This window comes from Apodemus sylvaticus, chromosome 5, assembly GCF_947179515.1.
Source record: "Apodemus sylvaticus chromosome 5, mApoSyl1.1, whole genome shotgun sequence".
NCBI classification, from domain to species: domain Eukaryota; kingdom Metazoa; phylum Chordata; class Mammalia; order Rodentia; family Muridae; genus Apodemus; species Apodemus sylvaticus.
Genome location: NC_067476.1, coordinates 92,373,750 through 92,397,153, shown reverse-complemented (window position 1 = coordinate 92,397,153; position 23,404 = coordinate 92,373,750). Strand labels below are relative to the sequence as shown.

General features: G+C 39.5%; 1 protein-coding gene across 1 annotated transcript in view; it reads left to right on the top strand.

The window, feature by feature from the left end:
* The window catches only part of Bbox1 (gamma-butyrobetaine hydroxylase 1), a 49,245-nt gene that overhangs the window by 9,610 nt on the left and 16,231 nt on the right, over positions 1-23,404 (top strand). Inside the window, exon 3 of the mRNA XM_052181393.1 lies at positions 13,287-13,485. Within this exon, the coding sequence (XP_052037353.1) occupies positions 13,287-13,485 (199 nt within the window). The remainder of the gene's footprint in view (positions 1-13,286; positions 13,486-23,404) is intronic.

Sequence of the window (23,404 nt, the reverse complement as noted above, 5' to 3'; positions counted from 1 at the left end):
CTCTTTCCTGGTATAAAGGGATATTCCTATCTGGAAGAACCCAGAAGTGGATACCAGGAAGAGAAGCTGTCAGTCAATGAAGGGTGCTATGATATTTAATCCATAGCCAAGAGACACTACAGATGTATACAGAAGTGTCCCCATAAGGTCCCACACTGGTGAACAGTGGTGCCAGCAGCAGTGATCTATACACTAGCAGTCCTTACAGAGGCTTCCCTCCCTCTTAGTGCTTCCAAGTTTTCCACCACATTACCTTCTTGTCTTCAAATCCTCATCTCATCTGAATGCTGAGAGGACAAGTGAGCAGAGTCCTGAAGCTATGAAGAGTTCCCTGGACAAGACCAGGAAGAGTACAGCACCCATCCAGTGAAGGAAAGAGACTCAACCCCCATTTTTTTCTCTGGCTTCTCTCCTCTCTTAGGAATAATAATTGTGTTTTAGTGGAACCCTTAAAAGTTATTCATAAGGAAAAAGCCAGAAATATAATAAAATGATTATTATATTGTTTTATTATACATTGTTATGAAATGAAATATAATAAACACACCATGAAGATATTTTAAAAAGAGTAAAAATTTAACTGATGCTGTGTACATTAGAGAAGCCATTTCAGAGCCAAAAACCCAGCATGGTGCAGGTGGACAGGAGGTCCTAAATTTTTGAAATAACATTCAAAACCAGCTTTCTGTGCTCATGAATCTCTAACTAAAGACCTTCTTTGTGTCTTTTCCTTTCTGAAACATAACTCAGGGCCCAGGAATGTGATGTTTAGCCCTCAGTAGGAACGCTTACACAAACAGTTCCTTGAAACCCGGCATGGAGCCCGATCATAAATTTTATGATGTGTGAAGCGTATGTTCAAGGAAGTATTCATTAGTAAGGCCATAAGTTAAATGAGGAAGGGTGGCCCATACCTTAAGTATTCCATCATTTCTGTTCTGTTTATGTATGCAGACCCAAGTGTGAAACTTACGTTTGTTGTTAATGTATTCTCCGGACAAATGTTTGACTCTGGTCAAATGTATTTTCTTTTGCATCCCCTGACAGTTCTCCTTTGCAATTGGAGGAAAACGGGAACATGTTTTGAAATCACTCTCTGGATGTTGATGATTAATTATTCTGTGCAGACATCACAGAATGCTTTGTAAGGCATATTTAGTGAAACGTAGTATCCTGTCTGATAATTAAATTAATCTATATTCAAGATCATAGGTTGGATTTGGCAATGAGCTACACATAGGACCATCTCTGCAAATCACATTTTAAACAGTGAAGCATTTAGTGGTTTATATTCTGTTACCAGTTCAAAATTGCCTTTAGCCTTTACTCTCTGATTTCAGAAAGGCATTTGTAGGTATCTCAAAATGAGAAATCTGATTTTAAAATTTTAAATTTAAAAGTTAGGTGAACTATACAAAGAATCAACAAAACTAGGAGCTGGTTCTTTGAGAAAATCAACAAGACAGATAAACATTTAGCCAGTCTAATCAGAGGGCACATAGACAGTATCCAAATTAACAAAATCAGAAACTGAGGAAATTCAAAAAATTATCAGATCCTACTACAAAAGCCTATATTCAACACAACTGGAAAATCTGGATGAAATGGACAATTTCATAGACAGAAACCAACTACCAAAGTTTAATCAGGATCAGATAGACCATCTAAATGGTCCCATAACCCCTAAAGAAATAGAAGTGGTCATTGACAGTCTAAGATGTCTAAGATCTAAGTCCAGATACTTTTTGGTGCAGAACTCTATCATGCCTTCAAAGAAGACCTAACACCCAATACTCTTAAAACTATTCCACAAAATTGAAACAGAAGGAACACTTTCCAACTCGTTCTATGAAGCCATAATTTCACTGATTCCAAAACCACACAAAGATCCAACAAAGAAATAGAACTTTAGACCAATTTCCCTTATGAATATCAGTGCAAAAATAATCAATTAAATTCTTGCCAACTGAATCCAAGAACACATCAAAGTGATCATTCACCATGAGCAAGTAGGCTTCATCACAGGGATGCAGGGATGATTCAATATACAAAAATCCATCAATGTAATCCACTACATAAACAAACTCAAAGAAAAAAACCACCTGGTCATTTTATTAGATGCTGAAAAAGCATTTGACAAAATTTAGCATCCTTTCATGTTAAAGGTGTTGGAAAAAACAGGAATTCAAGGCTCATATCTAAACATAGTAAAAGCAATATACAGCAGACCAGTAGCCAACATCAAACTAAATGGAGAGAAACTTGAAGTAATCCCACTAAAATCAGTAACTAGACAAAGCTGCCCTCTCTCCATATCTTTTCAATATAGTACTTGAAGTTCTAGCTACAGCAATTAGACAATATAAGGAGGTCAAAGGGATACAAATTGGAAAGAAAGAAGTCAAAATATCACTATTTGCAGATGATATGATAGAATAATTAAGTGACCCAAAAAACTCCACCAAAGAACTCCTACAGCAGATAAAAAAACTTCAGCAAAATGGCTGGATATAAAATTAACTCAAGCAAATCAGTAGCCTTCCTATACTAAAAGGATAAACAGGCTGAGAAAGAAATTAGGAAAACCCTTCACAATAGCCACAAACAATATAAAGTATCTTGGTGTGACTCTAACCAAACAAGTAAAAGATCTGTATGACAGGAACTTCAAGTCTCTGAAGAAAGAAATCCAAGAAGACCTCCAAAGATGAAAAAATCTTCCATGCTTTTGGATTGGCAGGATTAATATAGTAAAAATGGCCATCTTGCCAAAAGCAGTATACAGATTGAATGCAATCCCCATCAAAATCCCAACTCAATTCTTCATAGAGTTAGAAAGAGCAATTCTCAAATTCATCTGGAATAACAAGAAACCCAGGATAGCTAAAACTATTCTCAACAGTAAAAGAACTTCTGGGGGAATCAGTATCCCCAACCTCAAGCAGTACTACGGAGCAATGTTGTTTAAAAACAACATGGTATTGGTACAGTGACAGGCAGGTAGATCAATGGAATAGAACTGAAGACCCAGAAATGAACCCACACCCCTATGGTCACTTGATCTTTGACAAAGGAGCTACAACCATCCAGTAGAGAAAAGATAGCCTTTTCAACAAATGATGCTGGTTCAACTGGAGGTCAGCATGCAAAAGAATGCAAATTGATCCATTCTTATCTCCTTGTACTAAGCTCAAGTCCAAGTGGATCAAGGACCTCCACATAAAACCAGACACACTGAAACTAATATAAAAGAAACCAGAGAAGACCCTTGAGCACATGGGCACAGGGGAAAATGTTTCCTGAACAAAACACTAAGAGCTTATGCTCTAAGAGCAAGAATTGACAAATGGAACCTCATAAAATTAAAGTTTCTGTAAGGTAAAGGACACTGTCAAAAGGACAAAATGGCAACCAACAAATTGGGAAAAGATATCAACCCTACATCCAACAGAGGGCTAATATCCAATACATACAAAGAACTCAAGAAGGTAGACTCCAGAGAGCCTAATAACCCTATTAAAAAATGGGGTACAGGGCTAAACAAAGAATTTTCACCTGAGGAATATCGAATGGCTGAGAAGCACCTAAAGAAATGTTCAGCATCCTTTGTCATAAGGGAAATGCAAATCAAAACCATCCTGAAATTTCACCTCACACAAATCAGAATGACTAAGATCAAAAACTCAGGAGAAAACAGAAGCTGGTGAGGATGTGGAGAAAGAGGAACACTCCTCCACTGCTGGTGGGGTTGTAAGCTGGTACAACCACTCTGGAAATCAGTCTCGTGGTTCCTCAGAAAACTGGGCATGATAATACCGGAGGACCCCACTATGCCACTCCTAGGCATATACCCAGAGGATTCCCCAGTATGTAATAAGGACACATGCCCCACTATGTTCACAGCAGCCCTATTTATAATAGCCAGAAGCTCGAAAGAATCCAAATATTCCTCAATGGAGGAATGGATACAGAAAATGTGGTATATTTACACTATGGAATACTACTCAGCTATTAAAAACAATGAATTCATGAAATTCTTAGGCAAGTGGGTGGAACTGGAGAATGTAATCCTGAGTAAGTTGACCCAATCACAAAATAACACACATGGTATACACTCACTGATAAGTGGATATTAGCCCAGAAACTTGGAATACCCAAGAAACAATTTACATATCAAATGATGCCCAAGAAGAAAAAAGGAGAGGCCCCTGGTCCTGGAAAGGCTTAATGCTGCAGTATAGGGGAATACCAGGACAGGGAAGCATGAAGGGGTTGATTGGGGAACAAGGGGAGAGAAGAGGACTTATGGGACTTTCAGGGAGGGGGGAGGAGAAAAGCAGAAATCATTTGAGATATAAATAACGAATATGTCAAATAAAAAAGAACAAGAAAAAGAAAAAAGTTAGGTGAAGCATTTCCCTGTCCTACAAGAACTCTCAACTCAATCTCAGCACCACAGAAAAGCAAAGAAAAATAATCATCACACTTTGAAAATAAATGTAATTATAACTTCAAAAAAAATGTTCATGATGATAGTATTTTGAAGCATCAAGTTATATGTTCAAGTAACCATTGGGATCTGTCACGTGGATTTGACCAACTAGCACTGAAAATTGCTAGCTGCATGCCTTGGGCTACTGTTCACCCTTTGAATTTGACAATCCTAAAAACATCTACTGCACATATTTGTTGTGGCAATAAAAGAAATAAAACTGTAAAACATCAAGCGCTATGTATGACTCCTAGAAATTATTAGCAAATGTTAGGGAATGCATTATAATTATAAAAAACTATGTGTGATTTGCTATAATAGATTCTCTGTATAGTCACATGAAACAGTTACAAACGAGCTGCAGAGAGAAGGTAAGAATCTCTGTTTAGGAAAGTAAGCTGAAACTCGGACTTGCGGGAACAAGCTGGTAAAAGGCAGAACATTGATTTAAAGGCAGGCTGCTCTGCCTCCTTTCCTCCCCAGCATGCTGTGTCTATGACAAAACCCGTTGCATACAAAGGGTTCAACATTTAACTAAAAATTAAAAGCAAATAAATGGAAAAATTGATTCCCTATCCTATTGCTCATAAATTGAGGGTTAATGTGTCGCTAGTAGCTCTGGTTCCTGAACACACAGATGATATTTCCACAGATTTGGAAAGTTCTACTTAACATTATTATGGTAAGCCTCTGTCTATGCAGCTTTCATGACAATAGAAATCATTTTCTAAAAATTATAATCTATGCTCATGTGTAAATTACCAATAATCTGAGGGGATTTTCATGGAGCTGGAAAATTAAATTTCTCTAGAGATTACCATGGATCATGGTCTTTAACCCTAACCCTAACCCTAACCCTAACCCTAACCCTAACCCTAACCCTAACCCTAACCCTAACCCTTATTAGTGTAGTAAGTGGCTCTCTGCATTTGCATGCATCTTTTCACTGTTAAATCTAAATCTACTATCCCCTAAAAGGTTTCTATTACAAAAGAAATAGCCATGTTGACCTCAAAGAGGAAAAGTTCCACTGACCCATTCTTCATTCTTTTTTTTTTTTACTTTTTTTTATTCGATATAATTTATTTACATTTCAAATGATTTCCCCTTTTCTAGCCCCCCCACTCCCCGAAAGTCTCGTAAGCCCCCTTCTCTTCCCCTGTCCTCCCATCCACCCCTTCCCACTTCCCCGTTCTGGTTTTGCTGAATACTGTTTCACTGAGTCTTTCCAGAACCAGGGGCCACTCCTCCTTTCTTCTTGTACCTCATTTGATGTGTGGATTATGTTTTGGGCATTCCAGTTTTCTAGGCTAATATCCACTTATTAGTGAATGCATACCATGATTCACCTTTTGAGTCTGGGTTACCTCACTGAGTATGATATTCTCTAGCTCCATCCATTTGCCTAAGAATTTCATGAATTCGTTGTTTCTAATGGCTGAATAGTACTCCATTGTGTAGATATACCACATTTTTTGCATCCACTCTTCTGTTGAGGGATACCTGGGTTCTTTCCAGCATCTGGAAATTATAAATAGGGCTGCTATGAACATAGTAGAACATGTATCCTTATTACATGGTGGGGAGTCTTCTGGGTATATGCCCAGGAGTGGTATAGCAGGATCTTCTGGAAGTGAGGTGCCCAGTTTTCGGAGGAACCGCCAGACTGATTTCCAGAGTGGTTGTACCAATTTGCAACCCCACCAGCAGTGGAGGAGTGTTCCTCTTTCTCCACACCCTCTCCAACACCTGCTGTCTCATGAATTTTTAATCTTAGCCATTCTGACTGGTGTAAGATGAAATCTTAGGGTTGTTTTGATTTGCATTTCCCTAATGACTAATGAAGTTGAGCATTTTTTAAGATGCTTCTCCGCCATCCGAAGTTCTTCAGGTGAGAATTCTTTGTTTAACTCTGTACCCCATTTTTTAATAGGGTTGTTTGGTTTTCTGGAGTCTAACTTCTTGAGTTCTTTATATATATTGGATATTAGCCCTCTATCTGATGTAGGATTGGTGAAGATATTTTCCCAATTTGTTGGTTGCCGATTTGTCCTCTTGATGGTGTCCTTTGCCTTACAGAAACTTTGTAATTTTATGAGGTCCCATTTGTCAATTCTTGCTCTTAGAGCATACGCTATTGGTGTTCTGTTCAGAAACTTTCTCCGTGTACCGATGTCCTCAAGGGTCTTCCCCAGTTTCTTTTCTATTAGCTTCAGAGTGTCTGGCTTTATGTGGAGGTCCTTGATCCATTTGGATTTGAGCTTAGTACAAGGAGACAAGGATGGATCAATTCCCATTCTTCTGCATGCTGACCTCCAGTTGAACCAGCACCATTTGTTGAAAAGGCTATCTTTTTTCCATTGGATGTTTTCAGCCTCTTTGTCGAGGATCAAGTGGCCATAGGTGTGTGGGTTCATTTCTGGATCTTCAATCCTGTTCCATCGATCCTCCTGTCTGTCACTGTACCAATACCATGCAGTTTTTAACACTATTGCTCTGTAGTATTGCTTGAGGTCAGGGATACTGATTCCCCCAGATTTTCTTTTGTTGCTGAGAATAGTTTTAGCTATCCTGGGTTTTTTGTTGTTCCAGATGAATTTGATAATTGCTCTTTCTAACTCTGTGAAGAATTGAGTTGGGATTTTGATGGGTATTGCATAGAATCTGTATAGTGCTTTAGGCAAAATGGCCATTTTAACTATATTGATTCTACCGATCCATGAGCATGGGAGGTTTTCCCATTTTTTGAGGTCTTCTTCCATTTCCTTCTTCAGAGTCTTGAAGTTCTTGTCATACAGATCTTTCACATGTTTGGTAAGAGTCACCCCAAGATACTTTATACTGTTTGAGGCTATTGTGAAGGGGGTCATTTCCCTAATTTCTTTCTCAGCCTGCTTATCCTTTGAGTATAGGAAGGCCACTGATTTGCTTGAGTTGATTTTATAACCTGCCACTTTGCTGAAGTTCTTTATCAGCTGTAGGAGCTCTCTAGTGGAGTTCTTTGGGTCACTTAGGTAGACGATCATGTCGTCTGCAAATAATGATAGTTTGACTTCTTCCTTTCCAATTTGTATCCCTTTGACCTCCTTATGTTGTCGAATTGCCCGAGCTAGTACCTCAAGTACAATATTGAAAAGATAAGGAGAAAGGGGGCAGCCTTGTCTGGTCCCTGATTTCAGTGGGATTGCTTCAAGTTTCTCTCCATTTAGTTTGATGCTGGCTACCGGTTTGCTGTATATTGCTTTTACTATGTTTAGGTATGGGCCTTGAATTCCTGTTCTCTCCAAGACTTTAAGCATGAAGGGATGCTGAATTTTGTCAAATGCTTTTTCAGCATCCAATGAAATGACCATGTGGTTTTGTTCTTTGAGTTTGTTTATGTAGTGGATTGTATTGATGGATTTCCGTATATTGAACCAACCCTGCATTCCCGGGATAAAGCCTACTTGATCATGGTGGATGATCGTTTTGATGTGTTCTTGGATTCGGTTGGCAAGAATTTTATTGAGTATTTTTGCATCGATGTTCATAAGGGAAATTGGTCTGAAGTTCTCTTTCTTTGTTGGATCTTTTTGTGGCTTTGGTATCAGCGTAATTGTGGCTTCATAGAAGGAATTGGGTAGTGTTCCTTCTGTTTCTATTTTGTGGAATAGTTTGAAGAGTATTGGTGTTAACTCTTCTTTGAAGGTCTGGTAGAATTCTGCACTAAAGCCATCTGGTCCTGTGCTTTTTTTGGTTGGAAGACTTTCTATGACTCCTTCTATTTCTTTAGGCATTATGGGACTGTTTAGATGGTCTAGTTTGTCCTGATTTAATTTTGGTATTTGGTATCTGTCAAGGAAATTGTCCATTTCCTCCAGATTCTCCAGTTGTGTTGAGTACAGGCTCTTGTAGTAGGATCTGATGATTTTTTGGATTTCCTCAGTTTCCGTTGTTATATCTCCCTTTTCATTTCTAAGTTTGTTAATTTGGATACTTTCTCTGTGCCCTTTGGTCAGTCTGGCTAAGGGTTTATCTATCTTGTTGATTTTCTCAAAGAACCAGCTCCTGGTTTTGGTGATTTTTTGTATGGTTCTCTTTGTTTCTACTTGATTGATTTCGGCCCTGAGTTTGATGATTTCCTGCCTTCTACTCCTCCTGGGCGAAATAGCTTCTTTTTGTTCTAGGGCTTTCAGGTGTGTCATTAAGCTGGTAATGTATGCTCTCTCCATTTTCTTTTTGGAGGCACTCAGGGCTATGAGTTTTCCTCTTAGCACTGCTTTCATTGTGTCCCATAGATTTGGGTATGTTGTGTTTTCATTTTCATTGTGTTCTAAAAAGTCTTTAATTTCTTTCTTTATTTCTTCCTTGACCAAGGTATCATTGAGTAGAGTATTGTTCAGTTTCCACGTGTATGTGGGTTTTCTGTTGTTTCTGTTGCTATTGAAGACCACTTTTACTCCATAGTGATCAGATAGGAGGCATGGGATTAGTTCTATCTTCTTATATTTGTTGAGGTCTGTCTTGTGACCAATTATATGGTCGATTTTGGAGAAGGTACCATGAGGTGCTGAGAAAAAGGTATATTCTTTTGTTTTAGGATAGAATGTTCTATATATATCTGTTAAATCTAATTGGTCCAAAGCTTCAATTAGTTTCATTGTGTCCCTGTTTAGTTTCTGTTTTCCTGATCGGTCCATTGAGGAAAGTGCAGTGTTGAAGTCACCCACAATTATTGTGTTAGGTGCAATGTGTGCTTTTAGTTTTAATAGAGTTTCTTTTACGAAAGAGGGTGCCCTTGCATTTGGGGCATAGATGTTCAGGATTGACAGTTCTTCTTTTTGTATTTTTCCTTTGACCAGGAAGAAGTGTCCCTCAGGGTCCCTTTTGATGACTTTGGGTTGAAAGTCAATTTTATCTGATATTAAAATGGCTACTCCAGCTTGTTTCCTGAGTCCATTTGCTTGTAAAATTGTCTTCCAGCCTTTTACTCTAAGGTAGTGTTTGTCTTTGACCCTGAGGTGTGTTTCCTGTAAGCAGCAAAATGTAGGGTCCTGTTTACGTATCCATTCAGTTAGTCTGTGTCTTTTTATTGGGGCATTAAGTCCATTGATGTTAAGAGATATTAAGGAATAGTGATTGTTACTTCCTATCATTTTTGACGTTATTTTTTAAATTTGAATGCTTAACTTCTTTTGGGTTTGATGAAAGGTTACTATCTTGCTTTTTCCAGAGTGTAGTTTCCCTCCTTGTATTGGTGTTGTCCTCCTATTATCCTTTTTAGGGCCGGGTTTGTGGATAGATATTGGGTAAACTTGGTTTTGTCATGAAATATCTTAGTTTCTCCATCTATGGTGATTGAGAGTTTTGCTGGATATAGTAGTTTTGGTTGGCATTTGTGTTCTCTTAGAGTCTGCATGAGATCTGCCCAGGACCTTCTAGCCTTCATAGTCTCAGGTGAAAAGTCTGCTGTGATTCTGATAGGTCTTCCTTTATATGTTACTTGGCCTTTTTCTCTTACTGCCTTTAGTATTCTTTCTTTGTTTAGAACATTTGGTGTTTTGATTATTATGTGACGGGAAGTATTTCTGTTCTGGTCCAGTCTGTTTGGAGTTCTGTAGGCTTCTTGTATATTCATGGGCATCTCTCTCTTTAGGTTAGGGAAGTTTTCTTCCATAATTTTATTGAAGATATTTGCTGGCCCTTTAAGTTGTAAATCTTCACTCTCATCTATGCCTATAATCCTTAGGTTTGGTCTTCTCATTGTGTCCTGGATTTCCTGGATATTTTGGGTTACAAGCTTTTTGCATTTTGCATTTTCTTTAACTGTTGAGTCCATGGTTTCTATGGAATCTTCAGCATCTGAGATTCTTTCTTCTATCTCTTGTATTCTGTTGTTGATATTTGCATCTCTGTCCCCTGATTTCTTCCCAAGGCTTTCTATCTCCAAAGTTGTCTCCCTTTGAGTTTTCTTAGTTGTTTCTACTTCTGATTTTAGATCCTGGATGGTTTTGCTTAGCTCCTTCACTTGCTTGTTTGTGCTTTCCTGTAATTCTTTAAGAGATTTTTGTGTTTCCTCTTTCATGACCTCAGTCTGTTGACCAAAGTTCTCCTGTATTTCTTTAAGAGATTTTTGTGTTTCGTCTTTCATGACCTCAGCCTGTTGACCAAAGTTCTCCTGTATTTCTTTAAGTGTTTTTTGCATTTCCTCCTTGTTGGCTTTTGTATTCTCCTGGATTTCTTTCAATAATTTTTGTGTTTCCCTTGCAAGGGCTTCTAACTTTTGATCCATTTTCTCCTGAATTTCTTTAAGTATGTCCTTCATGTGTTCCTGTACCAGCATCATGACCAGTGATTTTAAATCCAAATCTTGTTTTACTGGTGTGATGGGGTATCCAGGACATGTTGGTAGAGGAGAATTGGGTTCAGATGTTGCCATATTGCCTTGATTTCTGTTAGTGAAGTTCCTGCGTTTGCCTTTTGCCATCTAGTTCTCACTGGTGTTAGTTTTTCTTGTCAGTGCTGGACTCACCAGTGCAAGCTGCCCCTTCCCAGTTGGCCTCTGTTGCACAGCTTACTTCCTGCGCTGCTTGTAGACAGGGTGCTGCTGCCCAGGCTGTTCAGATCCCAAAGCAGGCACCCGAAGGCTCCCGCTGGGGCCCGCTGGATTCACTGGAGCACACTGACTTCTCCCAGCAGGCCGCCCGGAAACCCAGCTAGCCACTTGCAGGACTTGGAGATGTGGTGCTGCCGCCTAGGCTGATCTGGGCAGCAGAACTCCCAACCGGGTTGGAGCACACAAGGCTAGCCTAGCTTCTCAGGCCCTGAGTCTAGGCAAAAGCCTGGCAGGCCAATGTCGGTGCAAAGTTCCCCTCAGCTGTGGGTGTTAATTGGTTGTGTCAGGTGGCTAGGATGGTGGCGTGCGCGAGTTCCCTGAGAGTGCTAGGAGAGTCTGCTGGGCTAACAACCTCCTGGCTGGGTCAGCACACAGATGGCCCAATGAGCAGCCCAGGGTCTGGGGGCAGTCCAGGGCCTGACCGTCTGAGACCCCTGCTATGTCCGCCTTGGGCTATGCCTGTTAGCTGGTTTGGTTTTGTCTGCTAGTCTCTCTGGCTTCCCGTAGGCAAAATGGCGGTGGTGCGCGCCGGCCAGGGCAAACAAGCTCCTGGCTGGGTTGGCACACAGATGGCCCACCGAGCAGCCCAGGACCTGGGGGCAGTCCAGGGCCTGACCGTCTGAGACCCCTGCTATGTCCGCCTCGGGCTATGCCTGTTAGCCGGTTTGGTTTTGCCTGCTAGGTCTCTCTGGCTTCCCGTAGGCAAAATGGCGGTGGTGTGCAAACGGCCCCGATAAACAACCTCCTGGCTGGGTCGGCACACAGATGGCCCACCGAGCAGTCCTGGGCCTGGGGGCAGTCCAGGGCCTGACCGTCTGAGACCCCTGCTATGTCCGCCTTGGGCTATGCCTGTTAGCTGGTTTGGTTTTGCCTGCTAGGTCTCTCTGGCTTCCCGTAGGCAAAATGGCGGTGGTGCGCAAACGGCCCCGATAAACAACCTCCTGGCTGGGTCGGCACACAGATGGCCCGCCGAGCAGCCCAGGACCTGGGGGCAGTCCGGGGCCTGACCGTCTGAGACCCCTGCTATGTCCGCCTCGGGCTATGCCTGTTAGCAGGTTTGGTTTTGCCTGCTAGGTCTCCCTGGTTTCCCTTAGGCAAAATGGTGGTGGTGCGCGCGCCGGCCCGGGAGGAAAAAAAACTCCTGGCTGGGTTTGCACCCCAGTGGACCCCCGATCAGCCCAGGGCCTGGGTGCAGGCCAACGCCCGTCGGGCTTAGACCCCCGCGATGTTGGTCTCGGGTTATATTTGCGTACCTCAGTCTGATTTCTCTGGCGACCGAGAACCAATATGGAGCCCTGGTCCTATTCTTCATTCTTAAAGTAAAGGTTTTAGGGATAGATTAAGTACATGTTTCCTAGTTGGATAAATAGCATTGCTCAGGATGATAGTGAGACTCTTGAGTTTGCTCTCATCCTTTTACTTGTTGGGAGAGATTGCTACACTGAGGCTGTTTCCTTCCCTGCAAAGAAAGAGCATTAGTGGGTCAGTGAGCATGCCCTTTGAGTTCTGCTTCCCTTAGGAGACTGTGGTTTGCACATTCATAATTTTTATGTCTATTTTCTCAAGCAAACTTATTTATGAGCACTTCATCATCACAAACAAAAGAACAAAAGTAAGGCATTCCAGCTTTATCTGCTTTGGCACTGCCACCCAAGGGTCTGTGTATCCCAGGGACACACTTTCATCATGCTGACCCTAAGGAACAACTTGATCATAGAGACAGCTTCCAAGAAGAAAAAATAAGAAGAAAAAGAATCTGTACCTGCTGTCTTGCCAGAATAGTCTCAATGTTGTTCTAGTGCAGAAACCTAATTTTATCGCTGGAGTCAAATGATACAACTTGCCTATTATGCACACAATATCTCATGATTGCTTTTAGACAGTGCCGGGGTTAAGAAGTCTTAAGGATACAGATATCAGGACCCATCATGTCATTAGCTAATCAACTCTTTTGTAGTATTTGAATACATAGGATATACTGAATACCATTGTAGGCCAGACACATTGTAGGCAAGAATCGTATAATAGGCACAGTGTCAAGGAAGAATGACTTGATGACCAGCATTCCTGATATGATTAACATTTAGTAAACACTGTAAGTCAAAGATCAACTCCAGTGAACTGTTTTCCTTTACTGTTAGTGTCTTTTCTAAAAACAACATAATCTAGTTTTTTACCCATTTAATTTTTAATCTACAGAATGTCAGTACTGGGGCTCAGAGCTCCAGCTCCCTACTCTGAATTTTGAAGATGTGTTAAATGATGATGACCATGCATACAAATGGCTTTCCAGTCTCAAGAAAGTAGGCATTGTGAGACTCACCGGAGCGGCGGACAAACGTGGCGAGATCATAAAACTTGGGAAAAGAATTGGATTCCTGTACCTCACATTTTATGGGTGAGTTTTCAGGTGGTTTGCATTCTGCCTGATTTCTGACACATACAGTTAGATCTATTTCCAAGAGGGAGGAGGGCTTTGATTGTAAGATAAATGAAATTATTTTGAGCTTATATTATAAAGAGCTTTACAAATGAAAGAGACCTTCACAAGCCAAAGTTTGGACACTAGTAGCACACAGGCATATTTAGATGTGTTTTGTTTGGCCCACAAGATGTTGAAAGAAAATAGAAGTAGTTGTCAACACTTTAAAATTCAGAGGCTTGAAATTTATGTGGACTTATCTTTTCTTGAAAAACCAGATCTAGCAACACAGAATCTAAGCCTAACATGCCAACAATCTACTGAGCATAAACAGACTGCACCTTGATCATTTGCTGAAGTCTTCTTCCTCCTCAGACCTGCAAGGCTGTGGTATCATAGGAGTAGGTAGTCCCTAACTTAGAGTAAGACATACAAATGATCAGGAACATTAAATCATCTACTTAATCATTTCAGTGAGTTTATTCATAGAAAAAAATCTGACATGTTTGAATATAGGCAACCTATTCCCAACCATTAGCACATGAATTTATTTACACTATTAGTAAAGTTTGCCTTATATAAAATGTATACAGTAATTCTGTCTGCAAGAATTGGTGCTTCTGTAGATTTTGCAATAATAGTAGACCAATAAATGGAAATAAAATAATTGAAATGATTAAGAGACTCAAATTTATATTTTTTAATTATTTTAAAGTCTCTAAAACAAAGATTATCTTCCAGTTCATGAGGAGGCAATCTGAAGCGCAAAGAATCAATTTGTAATCCAAATTCACACAAGTAATAATAAAAGAGGAAAAGTATAAATCTACATTGCCTCTTTATGATCTAATTCTACTTTGCTGTTAACACATGATAAAAATACTTGAGAAGGTGCTTTTGAGATTGAACTAAACAGGACAACTCAAAATAAATTTCTTATAAGTTGTAGTGCTTAGTTTCCATTTACAAATAATAAACATTTGAGTTTATTTGAATGCACTTAACATTTTCATAACAATTAGCAATTTCATATCTTTTGGAGTTTCCTAGTAGAGTGCAAACCACACATCCATCTAATTGAGGGTGAGAATCTTAATCCTGATTTATAGTTTGACATATGTAGGGCTTAATAACTTGGCCACCGATCTAATATTGTGAAATATTTGGAATAAATAGTATACAAATCAGACCTGCTACTCCTCCTGATTCCATTTATCCAAAACCTTAGCACCCAGCCTGAGGGGCTGATGCTATCCCACACACCTTCCCCAGATGATCGAGCTGTGCCAGGATCCCTCATTTGCACGCATATTAATATACCCCTTTCTTCCACCTCACAACAACAGTCCCAACGTATTACCAGCATTTCCTCCACAATCTCTGCAGTTTTTAAATCTCTGGGCTCCATAACTAGCAGAGAGTTTTGCTGTCATGCTGGTTTTGTTTCGCTTGCCTAGGTCAGACTTGGCTGTTGCTGTTGATGTTAAGGGAGGGTGGGATAGATTGGATATCTTCTTTGAAATTAGCCTTCTTTTCTGCTCTCCTCTGAAATGTGGGAAAGAGATATTGAAGTTTGAAGTTGGGATTACATGAAATTATATATATATATACATGGATTTTATTAGTGTTGTAAGAGCACCTTAAATAGCATATCTCAGCCAAAAACATGTTGGAGCAGGCCATTTACCAACTACAGCTGTCTGATGTCTGAGGCCTAACTTCAGAGAGTTTCTCTATCAAGAGTGATATTTGACCTCTGCATTGGGGCTTTAAGAACTCAGCAGAGGATTCTCAAGTGCAATCACAGTTGAGAAGCTCTGGTTGAGAGGAAAGGTCCCTGCTGGACATCCAGGTCTCTACAGCAGTAGAATTTCCAGTGCTATATAACCTCTGAACTCTCACAACTCCCTGTCACAAACATCTCTTACACTCTTAGGAAACAAATACCCATCTGTTCTTTTCCATTTAAATATAGTTACTAGCTTAGAGAATGTTAAATGCTTGAGATATAAGGATAGCTATTTTTAGTTCTTGGCTAGCATTTCAATGGTTGATTGATTTGGAAAATAAAAAACAACCGACTCCAGATTTTCAGGCATTTTTTTATACATAGTAGGCATAGATAAATGCTTACTGAATAAATGCATGCCTAGATGTTTTTAAAAGGCTACCAAATATAATATGAATATAGTAATTATCAGAGCATTCTATAATGATTAATTTATGTTCAACTAAATCAAAATGGTGATTAATTTGAGGACAAAGTTCACTTCAGTTTCCATATCTGCACTTTCTCAGTTATTTGTCATTATTCTGTCAAGCCATCTGCCAGGCCATCTTCTATACAATATTGTTTCATGCAACCATGTGCAATGCTCAGCAATCCTAATGCCCCAATGATGAAAGCTCTCCTGTAATAAGGACAAAGAGCTGGGAAACAAACTCCCACTCTCAGTCTATCAACTATGGAAAGAAGAATGTTAAAAAGTGATAATTTTTCAGGATTTAAATCTTGATTTAAAGCAATGAATTTAATAGAGAATGGAGGAAAAGACTCTCACTCCTACCCACCAACAAAAATAAAATAATGACCTTTCAGGAACCCCTTGGAGATATATGAAGAAATTGTTAATGGAGAAATTATTTTAACTTCATGATATAACTTACCTCAGTCATTCTAAGCTACCCTTTTCCTGGATGGTGCCATCTTCCATAATTATAAATTAGAGTAAATTAGAATAAAGTCTAAAGAAAAAAAATAATTGCCAATAAAACAGAATGTTTTCCCTGAACATTAATATGTGTAAGGAACTATGCTTGGCATTTTGTTCTAAACTGGGCTTGAGTTTTTAATATTATAGAAAATGATATTTGCTTGTTAATATAAACACATTTGACTTTCTCTCTATAATTAAAGAAATAAGAAATACACAAAAACATAGATCAGACTTCAAAGAATCCAGGAATACTTCACATTGCAAATAAAGTAACATCACATTTCAAAAATGCCAGTAGGAATTCTAAGTGGTCAAATTCTCCCTCAATTTAGTGCAAAGTTGGATCAACATGGTGCAGTATGTACCTAACAAACATGGTGCAGTATATAACTAACAAGATGCCCTTTAAAGAAACTACATTAAGGGACAGAAAGACGGCTCAACAGTTAAGAACATATACTGTTGTTGAAAGAAACAGAATTTGGTTCCCAGGGCCTTTATTGTTGGGCAGCTCATAACCATCTGTAACCCCAGCTCCAGGAGATCCAGGAGCCACTGCTACTCATATACACAACACCATACACATGCAGACACACAAATATGCATTATTTTATTCTTAAATGAAAAAATGTGTATGCTATATATATATATTTATGTGTGACATCATAAATACCTATTTAATTGACCATGCTATGTTATGTGGCATCACTTCTTTACCCCTATGTTAATTCAACTCAGACATACACCACTGCCTCTCATGCCTGTCATGGACTAGTAAAACAGACATCTGTATCTCATTACCACTGTCATTCAGAAGTCCTGACTGCTGAAAATGTTGGGTAATCAAGTTATGGTTTTAGGACCAGCTCAATGCGTGTGCTGGAGTCAGCACATAAGAGATGATGGTTGATTTAGTCCTTTTCTCCATTGTTCAGAACTGCTTCATTCCTTTCTTTCTAAACTCTTTTAACAGGACACAAGCTACTTGCTTTCTGTCCCTTGTCATATTTTCTCTTAACAGACAACTCAGGCCAAACATGTTTAGGACTGATTTTATTTTCGGTTTTGTTTTGTTTTGTTTATTTGTTATTTGTTTATTTTGGTGGATTTTAGTCGGATTAGTTGGTTGATTGGTTGGGTGGGTGGGTGGGTGGTTGGTTGGTTGGTTGGTTGGTTTTTCGATTGTTTGTACTTTTCTTATCTTTCTCACTTAGTCAACTGATCTTTTTGATCCTCTTTTCCAACAACAGTTCTTGGTGCATGATCCTTCATCTGGAAGCCTATTTGGCTGCAAGGATGGAATCTCCTTCAGCTAAACCTGCTCTATGAGATTAGAACCTGTACTTGCTTCTGAAATCCAGGCATTACAATAGAAAATAAGATCTCATTACTTCTTACACAAATAAACAATTATTTTTAATTCTCAGAGGCCAAGGAGGAAAGAAGAAATGTAAATTCTCCTCTCCCCCATTAATTTATAACATAAAATAGTTTCTACATTTTTGTTGAATAGTCTGACTTTATTTCTAATAAGTTCAGTATATGAAAAAAACAAATACTGCTATAAGCTATCCCTACTGATTATTTGCTAGATTGTGCAGTGTTTAAAACTATGATTCTATAAAGACAATACTGAGAAATCTGAATGATCTCAAATAAGGAAAAATATCAAACTCTCAAATTTTCCTATCTTACTAATTGTGTGACTACATAAACTAGCTGGTTATTCCAGGGCCAAACAATTTACATAAATGCATTTGTGCATCACAAAGTCAGGGAGAAGAATTAGGTAGAAAATGGTCCAGTTTGAGCAATTAACCAGCCACTCTGCTATAATCCTTAAAACGTGTAGATATCACTGTCCTATTCATATTGAGCATCTTTCTTGTCAAAGTGGGGATGATCATACCATCAGTAACAACTAAATATCTGACATGCAAGTTCGCACTAAGTGAGTTTTCAAGCCTAAGGACTTCCATCAAGTCCGGACTTTAAAAACTTTATTGCTGGTGGCAAAGCCTTTAATCCCAGCACTTGGGAGGCAGAGGCTGGCAGATTTCTGAGTTCGAGGCCAGCCTGGACTACAGAGTGAATTCCAGGACAGCCAGGACTACACAGAGAAACCCTGTCTCAAAGAAAAAAAAAACTTTATTGACAACTGTCTTGATTTCATGAGGAACTTGTATCAACTCTTCATCAGAAAATTAAGCACAAGAGGCAAAGGCTTGTGAGCACAACTGCCTAGACTATTTTCTTTCTACACTGAGGCCAGAAATGCAGCTTTATATTTTAGGGGTTTTGGTTCTCTAAAACTGTTTTATTCACTGAGATAAGCATATTGCACAGATACATAGCATAAGGGCTAGGCTGTATGAAGAATGAACTGAAAGTCAAAATATTCTGTAATTAACTTCAGAAATAAATTAAGAAGATGAGGAACAGAGAGAAAAGTGGTTAAAGAAAATAAACAGGATCTTGATGTTTATCCAATGCTATCTATTGCCAAACAACTCTTACGAGAGCCCCATCATAATTAAAATATATAAATACTCTGGCATACTTTTTCTAAAGACTTTAGAAACAAACTAAGATCTGAACACTCTAGGGCATCCATATTAAATTAGTTCCCAGAACAGAGTTTAATCATAGATTTGCTCTAGGCTACTTGTAAGGGACAAGTCCAGCTAAGCCTGTTGTATAATTTCCCATAGCTCTGTTTCTTCTCAGCTGAGGCCTTGGCCTTGCCCTTGCAGAGTGTTTTAATCCCCAGCATGCCTTCTGAGACCCTAGGAGGAAAGTTTGCTGAAAAGAGACTAAAACATTACTAGCCCTGCCCCATTTCACATCTGTACAAGTGCCTTGCATGCAGACTTCATCAGATGAATAAAGTCAAACAAAAAAATAGATGTTTCTGGTGGGCTGTCTGTCAAGTACCCTAGCCAGAGAGCTAAGAACTAGAATACTGAAATAGCGTCTAGGGATTAAGACTGAAGAGCCTTACCATTTATCCATTGAACTGTGATGGTCCTTCAAAAGCTGTCTGTAAACCAGGTCAGCAATATGTCACAAACTAGATTGTCTTAGAGATTGTGGATGTATGAGTGAAATAGTCACAGTCCCTGGCATCCATCCCCTCAGAAATTGTTTCCACCATTAGCACTGCCTTCAAGTCTGACTGTAAAACACCTACTTGCTTGACATGCATATTACCAGAAAATATGGTTGAAGTGTGAGGATAAAACGGGAAAAGAAAAAAACAAGCTAACCCATTTTGTTGAAATGTCTCGCCAAGAAACAGCTTGGGAAGGGTTGGGGAGGACTGGACTAATAGCCTGTCTTGAAGAAAAATGGTTTGTGGGGTATGGAAACCAACCTAGAAGTGATTCAGACTTGAGAGAAAAACAAAGAAAACTTGTCTGAGTTCTGAATTTAGTCGTAATCTTAACCTTTGTTGAAAAGACTGAACCACTGTAACTTCATAATGAGTTGTTTTAAATGCACCACTGACTATAGCATTTGAGGCAGAGGAAAGCCTTAAAAATGAGTAAGTATTCTAGTAAGTACTAGGGTTTCTGAGGCAGGGTAACATGGAGTTCTGTGCCTGCAGCCATTGTGACCCGTTCGTTCATGTTATCTGCCAAGAGCCAGTCCCTGGGGTTCCTTTATTAAGTTTCACAGTAATTAGTGCTGCTGCCAGTAAAACCACGTGACTATGAGGTCATCTCATGAATGGAAGAAAAAGTATTTGTTGTGCCTCATTCTCCCTAGAAATCATTTGAAGAAATGAATGTGGTAGCCTGTTTAGGCAGCCACTTCTCCAAAAGTACTCTGCTGCCCATGGCCACCTAAGTGACATCTTATGCAGCCAGGAGAAGCTATTGTCTCTGAGACAAGAAAAGTGATCTTGATAATATATCTTTTGTGTTTTAAGTATCAAACTCAGTTCTCTGCAATCAGTATTGTGAATCCTCACAAATCCAATAGTAGTCATTATCCTCGTTTTGCAGTTACAAATCTGAGTCAGAGTTACTTGCCTTAACATCCCACTCTATTTTCTTTGTAACATTTTAGTTTGGGTTATTCCCTACCCAGTTGAGATAAAATCCAGGCATAGTGATATATACCTTTAATTCCAGGGGATAAAGGAAGCAGATCACTGAGCTTAAGACTAGCCTGAAACAGAACAAACTCTAGGTAAATAAAAGCTTAAATCCAGGTGTGGTGGTACATTATTTAATCCCAGGAGACAGACATGCAAATCTCTGAGTTTAAGGTCAATCTACAGAGCAAGTTCCAGCACAGCCAAGCTTAGACTGTGATGGAGTTGAAAACAGAAAGCTGGTAAGATAATAAGAGGGATCATGTGCCAGCTATAGGAAGCAGAACTCCAGAGCTTTGGCCATGTGACTCTAGAGTTAAACCCCAGAATAGAAGAAACTACTGGAGTAAATGATACTGGTTAGCTGAAACTAAGAAATTAGTGGTGATTAAGAAGAGACCAGCATCACTTAGGTCAAATCTTCTAGGAAGTATTTTCTGAGAGCACAAAGAAGCTGTATTCCCGATAGCCAAGGTTGGACCTCGTGCTGCACCTGGACTTGGTAATGTTTGAGAGTCATCCATATGGTACTGGTTTTGAAAGTATGAAAGGGTCATAAAGAGCTGCTGAGGCTTAGCACTGTGAGAAGCCATAAAAGGCCATTGGTGAGGGTGCATCCCCAGTTGCAGTTGAAGGCCCAAGACTAAAGGGGCCATGCAAAGAAGGTGAGGCTTGGCACCATGAAGAGAGCCTATGAGAGGCTATTGGTAAAGCCTAGTTGCAGTGGAACCCCCCCACCCCCCAGGGAATGGATGACCACCAAGGGTACCAGCAGTAGTGGAGTGAATCAACCTAAGCTTAGAGTGCTACAGAGGACAGAGCTGGAGAAGTGATGGCAGCCATTTGGAGGAGCCCAGAAGATCATGTGTGGATCCCAGACATTGAAGTTCAAGTTACCTTACAGCCTTTAAGATGTCAAAAATGCCAGAGTCATGGGATACCTGCCAAGGAAAGCTGCTAACAGGGAGTGGGACAGCCCAGGAGAAAGAACATCGTTGCAGTCAACAAAGATAAAAAAGGAATTGGAGATTTAAAGACTGCTTTGACATTGGACATGGATATATAGAATTTGGAGTTTTCCCAGTTGGTTTCCTGTTACAGTTAATGACTGTATGAATCTCAAAGGAGACTCTGAACTTTGGACTTTTCATGTTGTTGAGACTGCTATAGACTATGAGGACTTTGGAAGCTAAACTAAATGCACTTTTTTATTATGCCATGGCTAGGTACAGCTCCCATAGACTCGGGTGTTTGAACAAGCCTATGAAGGGCAGGGAGTGAAATGCGATGGTTTATATATGCTTGGCCCAGGGAGTGGCACTATAGGAGGTATGGCCCTGTTGGAGTAGTGTGGCCTTATTGGAGTAGGTGTCTCACTGTGAGCATGGCTTTAAGACCCTCATCCTAGCTGCCTAGAAGCAAGTCTCCTAGTAGTCTTCAAATATGTAGAACTCTTAGCTCCTCCTACACTATGCCTGACCCAACACTACCATCCTCTCACCTTGATGATAATAGACTGGACCTCTGAACATGTAAGGCAGCCCCAATTAAATTATATCCTTATGAGTTACCTTGATCATGGTATCTGTTCACAGCAGTAAAACCCTAGACACTTGTGTTTGCAGAGCTACAAAAATTTACAGGAAGTAAGGACCTTTCTGTTTCTCCCTATCTTCATTAAACAATTTTTTTAAAAAAAAATCTTCTATAAAATTTTATTTTTCCAACTTTATTGCAGTATAATTTTGAGAAATGTAAGATATTAGTATGTACAATAATACATTATGAAATGGTTAATAAAAACTAATTTACATATTTACCACCTTTCAGATGTGGAAGGGTCTGTGTGCATGCAAACTGGATATACTATGCCCCAGCAAATATCATATATACCATACATGAACAACTGTAATGAAAATACTGAAGAGTTGTACTTTATTTTTAGATTTCTTGGCTTATTTTTTGTGTCAACAAAGTTTTATCTATGTGCATATATGTACACTATATATACACCTAAAGGCCAGAAGAGAACATCAGATTCTCTGGAATTAGAGTTATAGACAGCTATTAGACACCATGTGGGTGCTAGGAACCAAACTTGGGTCCTCTACAAGAGCAGCCAGTGCTCCTGACTGCTGAGCCATCTCTCAGCAGTTTTGTACTTTTAACCAATGTTTCCCCCTTCCATCCATCCCTAACTCATTGTAATCACCATCTGTTCCCCAATCCTGTATCCTCTTGGTATAATATAACATATAGTCACATAAAATAAGTGCACAGCTAAATAATTATCATGCAAATGCTCTTAAACAAGGCCCATGCCAAAACATAGACCACTGCGGCCACTGCAAACCCCAACCACATGTCTTAAGGAAAACCAAGCTTTTAGGACCACAAGGTTTGCGTCATTACTGTCCAGATTTAGTGTCGTCAGCCCTTGTGTGCTTTCCTGGCAGGGATACTCACATTCTCAATGTCCCGGATTTGTTTATTTGTTTGTTTTTATCTTTTTTACGTGCTCTCATTAGTTTAAGTAAACATAAATTTGCTGGTTAGACCAAGTCTTTTGTCACTGGGCCTGTATTTATTTTGCCTGTCTGAAACCCAGCCTCTTGTAAATTTCTCAGGAAAGGCCCATGGGAACAATATTCTCTGGATTCTTAAATGTTGACAGCAGCTTAAGACTTTTCCTTCTACTTGAAAATTGGCCTGGCTAAATAAAGAATTCTTGGTTCACATCATGTTTAACAAGTCAGGAGAGTTTTATTGGTAATCAGATTTTATTTTCCTTATGAGTAATGTAATATCTCTACCTGGGCAGTGAGTTTTTTTTCTTTGAAGTCTGGTCGTTTTCCATGCCATGTTTTGGTGTGGGTTGTTCTGAGGTCAGTTCTTCAGTGAGCAGTTACAATCTTTTCTTTAAAATGCCAAGGTTTTTTTTTTTTTCTTGAGATTTTTCTATTTATTCTGTTCCTTTGTTTTGCGTTCTTCTTATGGAAGTCCCATCATGGCGCGTGTTCAGTCTTCCTTACTGCCTCCCTACTTGCCTCCCTTCTCTTACCTTATCTTATTCTTTCTG